General features: G+C 38.8%; 1 protein-coding gene across 1 annotated transcript in view; it reads right to left on the bottom strand.

Moving 5' to 3' along the window:
• CSPP1 (centrosome and spindle pole associated protein 1) overlaps positions 1–8,821 on the bottom strand; it is a 60,767-nt gene extending 51,946 nt beyond the window's left edge. The window contains exons 1-3 of the mRNA XM_056854372.1: positions 8,712–8,821; positions 7,254–7,350; positions 947–1,044 (exon numbers count right to left, since the gene is read on the bottom strand). Coding sequence (XP_056710350.1) covers positions 947–1,044; positions 7,254–7,350; positions 8,712–8,810 — 294 coding nt within the window. The 5' untranslated portion in view covers positions 8,811–8,821. The remainder of the gene's footprint in view (positions 1–946; positions 1,045–7,253; positions 7,351–8,711) is intronic.
• Positions 8,822–9,101: the final 280 nt, after the last annotated feature.

A 9,101-nucleotide genomic window follows, 5' to 3' on the forward strand; every position in this document is an offset into this window, starting at 1 on the left:
GCAGAAGTGCTACAGTGAGCGAAAGGTCTGACACAGGGTTTAAGGTATCACCCATTCTGGATGGGCTGCACTCCCCATGAATGAACAGGTCCATAGTATGGGAATGCTCTTGGGCCCAGGCCTACTGCTGGATAAGCAGCTGTGGCCAAGAGCTCCTCGTGACAGAAAAGATCTGGCCATTGTGGTGCATGCCCTGGTTATGTCTAGATTAGATTACTGCAATGCACTCTACATGGGGCTGCCCTTGAAAAGTGTTTGAAAACCTCAACTGGTACAGAATGCCACAGCCAGTGTGTTGATTAGAATGGGCCACAGGGACTGTATCACTCTACTTTTGGCCCATGTGCACTGGCTCCCAATCTATTTCCAAGCAAAATTCAAGGTGCTGTTGACCTTTGAAGAGTTATGTGGCTTAGGACCAACATACCTGAAGGTTAATCCCCTACAAACCTACCCAATCAATGAGGTCTTCTCACGAGGCCCTGCTTCAGATGCCTTCTGACATTAGGTGGATGACAATCCGGGAAAGGAAATTCTTGGTCGTGACACTAGAACTTAGCAGCTCTCTCCCCAGGGAGACTTGTCTGTCCCCTTCTATTACCATCTTCAATCAGTGGGTGAAGACTTTTTTGTTTCGTCGGATGCTCTCTCCGTGATTTCTAATTCCTGCCTTATGTTTTAATTGTTTTTATGCTTTTGTATGTGTATTTTAGCTTTGGTTTTAACAAAAACACATAATTAAAACAATTAAGACCAAGTTAAAATACATATACAATACAATAAAATACATATACATAAAAATTACAATTAAAACATGGGACAGGAAGGAGGGATCACTGAGGGAACACCTGATGAAACAGAAGAGTTTAAATGTACTTCTACTTTGTAAGAAGGCATCAAAAACTTAATCAGAAACAAGGCTTCTAATCAGGACCTTTTTTTTTACCTGAGAAAGGTAACGTCTGTAGTCTTGTCGAAGCTCCTCCTTCAGCTTGTGTTTTTTACGCTCATATTCTTCCCCAAGAGGCAAGCTTAGGCAGTACTCTGAAAAATATAATTTGGCTCTCAGGTTGGAGATTATACACAAACACACAATACTGATGAACATCTACGTGAATGGATATTCAATGTTATCCAAAAGAATAACTTTGATTTTCATACACTATTAATTACTTCTAGAGGAGCTGGACCATAAATTGTCTTGTTTTAAATAAGACTTTTTACTGGTAGAGAGTTCAGAGCACTGAATCATCAAGCTAATTCTTTCTTAGCCTGATCCATTAAAGGTAAATGAGGATGGGCTCAGCAAATTTCTAACACAAATTTACTATAGAACTTCCATTCACTGGTCCAGGGAAATACATTTTCCATTGGTTTAAACTAGTTTTGATCAGCACAGAAGGCATTTATAATGGTGCTCTTCCCAACTGGCCTCACTATCTTCATGAAGGCTGACATATGAAAAAGACTTTGATTTATTTATTCTAAGTAACCAATAGAGCATTGTCCTCCTCCTTCATCCTTTTTCAGCATCTAACCTGGCTGCACGTAACAGAAGAAGGGAAAGGGAAGAAATTAATTCTGGTCTAAGCTGAAAAACCTGACTGGAATGTCCCTCTAAACTTAAAGGAACATTTTGCAGCCAGTGGTAGCAGGGTAATGGAATTGGCATTCTTGCATGTACTCCAATATTACTGTTAATCAGAAGTCAACCATCACTTAGTAAATACAATATATGGGTCTACTGCCAGTCAAGATGGTGAAGGGAGTAGTCCCGCTGTAATTACCTCCCCTTATCTCTTCTTTTGCTTGGGGAAAACAATTGCCTTTTAAGATTTATTTTAGGCTGCTGGGAGCAGTAAATCGCGGCAGGCAGTCTTTGAATTTTTGAGCTTGTTGACGGTTGGATATGGGGACGGTGAAGAGAGGCAGAAAGAGAAGGAGAATTTCTAATTCAAACTCTCCAGTGCCAACCCCCACCAAAGCTAAATCTTCTAAGTTATCCAAACTCCTAAAGACCCTCATCAACAATGAGTTGATGAATTGCTGTGTTGCGATTTGGTGAGTGTACCGGCTCCTATGCCCCCGAAGAGTTTGGGTGCTCAGGGGCAAAAGAAAATGGGAAATATGGGTCTACTTCACTGTCAAGACGAAGCTGAGAGAACCCCTAAAACATGTCAGAATAAATAGTTCGACTGATAAAATGTGTGCAATGCATACCTTACAGGATAGCTATACACCTGCTAAGGTATCTTGAAAATGCGACGCTGCTCTTGGAGTTGTTTCACATACAGTTTTCCATCACTTGAAGAGTACAGTAACAATATTACAAACAAATGAGCCAAAGACCAAAAGGCACATATTCAAAAGCTCCATTGTCTCATATTACTGCTGCTAGAGTGTTTTCGTGGAACCAGATCACACATTCAGCACAAGTCATTAAATTTTGAGCAATAAAGTGACAAAAATAAGAAGCTGTATGTGTATGCCTGAACCAGCCCTTAGTCAGCATCAAGCACAAAAGTTGTCTTTCATTTTTCTACTGTATCAGCAGCCATCAGTATTATTATTATTATTTCCATTTGTTACCCCACTCATCCTGGCCAAAGCCAGGCTCAAAGCAGCTCTGTGGACATCTACTACATAGGTACAACCTAGCTGACATGAATTTTTACTAGTAATCAGCAAGCATAAATTCAGTATCAAGCAATTCAGTTTCTTTTAACCTAAGCAATTAAAATGGTTAACAATAAGACAGACAAAAAAATCAAGACACCACCTTTTAAATTTCATTTGGGGAAAGTGGGGCTATGATATCAAAACGGACAAACATTTAAGAATGGAACCTATTTACTCCAGCTACTTCTCTTTAAATAAAGTGCCAAGCACAGAAAAACAGTTATGGCCAAGGCACAGTTCTGTTATCACTTACATTTACAAAAAAAAAAAAAAAAGTAGTGAAGAGACAGAAGTTAACCTTAAACAAGTGTGAGACGAATGGCTCAGAGTGCAATCCTGAAAGGGGGGGTAGATTCACGGCAGCTGGGAGCGACGGAGCTGCACCACCTCCTCAGAGGCTTCCCAGCCGCAGAGACAAAAAAAACTTTTTTAAAATAAAGAAAAACAGTGAGGCTGTGCCACCGAAAAGAGGTGGTGCAGCCCCGCCACTCCTCAAGGGGGCATTCCCAGAGCGAAAGAACTGTGGAAGCTGCCTAAAGGCAGCTCCACCCCTGGGAATGCCCCTCCCGTGCTGGCGTGGCTGCGCTGGACGCCGGTGTGTTTTCCCGCATGCTTATTCTGTGATAAGGTGGCACATACGCTGGCACAGAGTGATACCGGCTCCAAAGGAACTTCGCCCCCACCATTTAGGAATGGGCTGCCCGACTATAATCTATGCACACTTAAGTGGAAGTAATATCTACTAACTACATCAGATTGCGTACATAGATGTAGGTTTTTGCTGTACTGCTTTCAATGATTAGGCTGTATGAGTTTGAACAATTCCTCCCCCCCACCACACAAAGTGCAACAAAATCTATATTTATATGGTACAGAAAGTTATTGGGATGCTATCACTGGAGAATAAGGATAGAAAATGAATTAGGAGGTGGTTTATTGGACCAATATATGCCCGCATACTCTGAGTTTGTCCAATAAAGATAACACCTTACGGTGACACTCCAAATAACCTAAAGAAAACCATACTGAATGGCCTATTTGTAAGCTAAATTGCAGAAGTAATTCCAATTAAATAAATTCATAGGCTCCTTCAAAACAAACTCAGTTCTTTACTAAATTACTGATGCAGACATGAACGGAGGCAAGGAGAGAGGATGCAGAGCATTTCCAAAAGACAGGCTACTTTTAGGCATATACATCATTTGACATCTAATATAGAATCATGAGAAAGTAAATCCATTTTATCGCAATTATGCCATTCAGAGCATGACAAACTTATTTTGAGGCAAACCCCTCATTTCTTCTGCCCCTTAACATGTGATAATATAAACAGTACATCTAATGCACAAGTCATTCATCTGTGACATCATATTACAAAGGTAGCCAGCCACTCTAGTGGACTGAAAAGCAGCTCACTATCTACCAAGTACAATCGGAGACCTCCATTTGGTGATGGTTAGAGGCAATATACTTGTACACACTAAATGCTAGGGACTAACAATAAAGGACATACATCAGCTTCATATCTTGCTTGCAAGCTTCACTGAGGTATCCAGCTGACCACCACCAGAAATGCTGGGGCTGAAGGATCCTGGACTTAACCAGTAAAGCAGTTATGTTCTAAAATATAACAGAACTTAAAGATCAAAAGTCAAATACAGAACACATACTTTTTTGATGTTGTCATGATGTTTCCTCAGTGGCCTCTGAGGGCAAGCAGCACTTAATTGTTATTTTAGGTCATTTCTAGTGATGTCATTTTACCTACTGTCAGACTACAGACAATACTACATAACTCTAAATCTGAACAGTTTCATCAACGGTGTGACACAAGAGCTTGGGCTGTTTGAAAATTTTTCAACCAAGCTTCTTTTACAGGAAAATATATAAAATATCTTATTCTTTTTCCGCAAAGGGGGAGGAGAAGAGATGACACTGATCTGCATTAAATGAAATAAATCCTCAATCTTTTAAATGTTCATCTTTGCATAACCAGGAAATAGCTAGAGAAATGTTATGTTCTTAATAAAATAGCCAACTCTTATGTGATACTTCTTTCATCACAACTTACAGCACTGACCAGGCAATAAATTTAACCACAGAGCATATTGAGCCTATTTCCAAGATTGTGAAGTCCTCATGTAAGGCACGTAGTTGAGTGTAATTTAACCCAACTTAAAAAAATGAAAATCAGACACAGGAGGCTGAAAACAATACATATGGTGATAGGGTCTGTGTAACTCTTTCCACCTGAACTATTTTCCCATTCAAGATTCTGCTGCAAACCAGCTGTTTTTCTACCTGTATTGGGGGGGGGGAGACTTTTATCATTTTTCCCTGCAAGGAGGAAAGTAAAACTTCACAAAAGGGGCAATTTTGACAAGGAAAGAACATGAAGAAAAAGCAGCCCAGTATTCTACACAAAATTCCAGACATCTATGGCTGCTTTTTGCTGAATAACAGCAATAAACATTGCATATAACATGTAGACTGACACTATGATAAAATGAGTCTGCTTCCCCAACAGAGCTTTCCCCAAAAATACTTAATTTCATATTTATCATCCAAGGAGCTGAAATTGCTGGGAGTTAAATTAAAGAACTACTGGTTTTCTTAAAACAGTCTTCAGTCTTGGCTTTGCACACAGGGGAAGAAGGAAGAGAGCATGAAGCCAGACAATAAACCAGAGCTGGGTTGTGACATCTGAATAGAGCTCTACAGTGTAATCCTAACCAGTGGTACATTACACCTTCTTATATGTATCCTGGGAGTTATTTGTTAGTATTTATGTGTGGAGACAATTTAATTCTGGACTCATGCAGCTGGACAACATAATACTACTACTAACATTTATATAGAACTTTTAATGTCCAAAGTGCTTTATGGTCTGTATTGTGTTTGGCCCAACAATACTACGGAGCAGGTCAGTACTGTGTTCACTTCTGCAAATGGCAATAGAAACAGAGAATGTATAACTTTCCAAAAAGCAAACACATAGTCCATGCCAGAAGTCAAATCTTCTCTAAGTGGATCATTTCATTACTAAGCAACTTCATTACTAAGCACAGCATATTTAAAGAGCTTAGCAGTGCCATCCTAAGCAGAGTTAGAAGGGTGTTACTCTGTTTAAGTTAACTCTGTCCTGTTTGTCTCCCTTTTGATGAGCAACACTTGTCAAGTTAAGGAGCATCAATCAATTTATATGATTTGCTGCAAGAAACATTTTCCTCCAAGCTAGCAGGCTGGGAATTCGGTATTTGAAATTGCCGCTGCTTCAAAGAAGCAGCAATATAGCTTTTAGTTTTCTTTCTGACACACTCTCCAGAGATGTAACTAAGTATTAAGCCCAATTTTAAGAAGAACATTTCCTTATGCAAAGTTATAGTCTGCAATATTAGCTTGTGATTAGTACAGTGCAATGGTTCTCGTAGGTTATCCGGGCTGTGTAACCGTGGTCTTGGTATTTTCTTTCCTGACGTTTCGCCAGCAGCTGTGGCCGGCATCTTCAGAGGAGTGACACTGAAGGACTGAAGAGACACTGTCCTTCAGTGTTACTCCTCTGAAGATGCCGGCCACAGCTGCTGGCGAAACGTCAGGAAAGAAAATACCAAGACCAGGGTTACACAGCCCGGATAACCTACGAGAACCAATGAACTCTGACCGTGAAAGCCTTCGACAATATTTAGTACAGTGCAAGTTCTGATAAACATTCCAGCAACAAGCTCAAATGTCAATCTTGGAATAAAAAAACCATGATCACAGATAGAAACCACAAAAAATAAGAATACATCTAACATAAACAGCAGAGAAGCAACTACACACAGAAAGAAACTAAAATTATGCAAGCAACCCTCTGTAGGAGGTGGCTATAACAGAAGCACAATACGAAACAGAAATTGGGACATACAAATGGATGGAAATTTTAGGATGATAGTCTCAGGAGTTAAAAACACCTAGGAATACAGAGTAACAGTGTGTACGTGTGTATAAAAATTTTAAATGCAAGTGAATAGTGCATTTTTATACTTTAAAGAACAGCAAATGTTAAAGGAGACAGTTGCTTCACAGATATGAAAAGGAATGTGGCTTCCACATAATATCACCATGCCACTGAAAGTTAAGATAAGAGTCAGGATTGGCATTTTCCTGAGTATGTAAGAAACCCTCACTACTGCAGGTTGTCACAAGAAAGGCAATCAGAGCAGGCAAGAAGTTGAATTATGACTTCTCAGTGGGGCAACAATTACAGGTACACGCAATCCTCTTTTGTGGTACAGCAGCAAGACCATATTGCACAAGACACTGGAAGGGGTTCAAAATACAACCATGGAGCTCCTCCTACTTTAGATCCCATCGCATGCACCAAAATCCCTCTTTATGTCACAAAACACCTCAGCTCGTGGATAGTAGTACAGAGAATACAATACTATGTACACATTTCCTGTTATTTTCACAGGAGAGACCATGATCAGGATATCTCATAAGTTTGACTTCATAGGAGGAATTAAAGTAAGGAATTTGTTGTCAATTTATTTAAAGGCAATAAAACTTAAGTAATTCTTTTAAGACAATACCGAGTACATCAGTCTCCTGATTGTTTGGTGGAATGTTTTCTTTAGCCATGGATATTAACATTCTGCTGGTTTCTGTAAGCTTCTCTGCACTTTTGTTCTGAAAACGAAAAAAAGCATGGATAAGGCAAAATGTGGAATCATAGTTAATCATCTGTGGGATAGCACACTCCAGTTTCTAAAGGATAAAGAGTTTTTACAAGTATCTTTGAGTAAAACGTGGGCTTTCATGTGTATGATCCAAATTATAAAAGATTTATGGCTTGAAGGTTGATGAAAATTTCATGATCAAATAAGACAGCCATCACAAACTGGACAGCTCCCTTTAGCAGCCATATCTAGAGTTGTAAAATTTTGAAGCCATAGGGGAAAAGCTTTGGGGGGGGAACACAGAAAATTTGGGGGAATATATGCCATACTTACTTTGTTATGAAACCTATGTTTATTTTACTGTTTTATCAACACAAAATGCATAATTTATAAATTTAGCACATCACATAGTAACTGGAAACTTAGAGCTGAATGTTTTGTTATGTAGATATTGTCTCACTTTTATTCTTTGTTAATTGTTTGGATATTATATATGGGTGAGACAATATAAATAATTAAAATTTAACATGGAAAAGGAATCTAACTCCCTTACACAAACATTGTTCAGATACTTCACTTAAAACAATCTGACTAACTGAAAGTCTTGTATACCCTTTCCACTAACATTTGGTCAAATACACTGTCAAGGGTGACCCTGCCTTGGTACAGTAACATAATTAAACTCTGGCCTGGGTATGTTCAAGTCGCTCTCCAGTAACTCATACAAATATGAAGCAAAAAAAAAAGCTTTATTGAAGGAATTCAAGCAAAATTATTGAAAGCAGGGCATATAGTTCAGTGAAGTCATAATGCATACAAAATAACAAAAGGCTTGCTGTCTTTTCTACATAGCTACTCCTAACAGCAGCAATACTTCTTACAGCTGAGGCATGCTGTTCCAGAGCTCACACAGAGAATCTTCAAGCAACAAGGGTGGTGGGTCGAGATCTCAATGCAGAGATCACACCAAAGCATACTTAAGGAAGCAGTGCTATGATTTAGTGTGATGGTTTGTTAGTCACAACTTAAAATCAGCTGTCACAAAAGAATTTTTAAAAAATGGTACAAGGTGGGTGACAAGCCATGGTTTTTTATAATGATTCTTACCTTGGCTGTCTAGTGTGATAAACCATACTTACAGTCACTACTTCACCTCCACAGCACAACAGAGATGGGAATGAACTAATGTAACAGGGTGCTGAGAGGACAGAAGACGCAACTGTAAACCATGGTTTGCCTGTTGTTGTCTTTAGGAGCAGGAACAGATATACTGAATAAGATCTTTAAAGGTATGATTTTGAACAAGCTTTAAAGTGAATCATATCAGTAATATTCTTCACTGCAACTTTTCAAAAGACGTAAAAATCTTACTCGCATTTCCATGTAAGGAGGATCATTTTCAAGTTTTGCTTTGTCTTGTGCCAATTTCACCTTTTGATCTTCAATAAATTGGTCTAGGTTGTCAGCCATCTTTTTTTGATTCTGTGAATGATAAAGATTACATATAAGTTCCCAATTCAACAACACTGAAGATGCTATCCTTCTCCTATATTAAGAACCATTCACTAGGAAGCGTTAAACATGAATTTACTGACTACAGAAAAAAATGACAACCTCTCATTTTTGTAACTAATAGATCTACAATTCATTGAATCCTAAAAGGTTTTAAAAGAAACTCAGAAGAATCCTAGAATTCAGCATTGTCAAACTTACAGAAGCAATATGTAAACTAGGTATTAATCCCATCAAAATGCAGTGTTA

This window comes from Euleptes europaea, chromosome 8, assembly GCF_029931775.1.
Source record: "Euleptes europaea isolate rEulEur1 chromosome 8, rEulEur1.hap1, whole genome shotgun sequence".
Lineage (NCBI taxonomy): Eukaryota > Metazoa > Chordata > Lepidosauria > Squamata > Sphaerodactylidae > Euleptes > Euleptes europaea.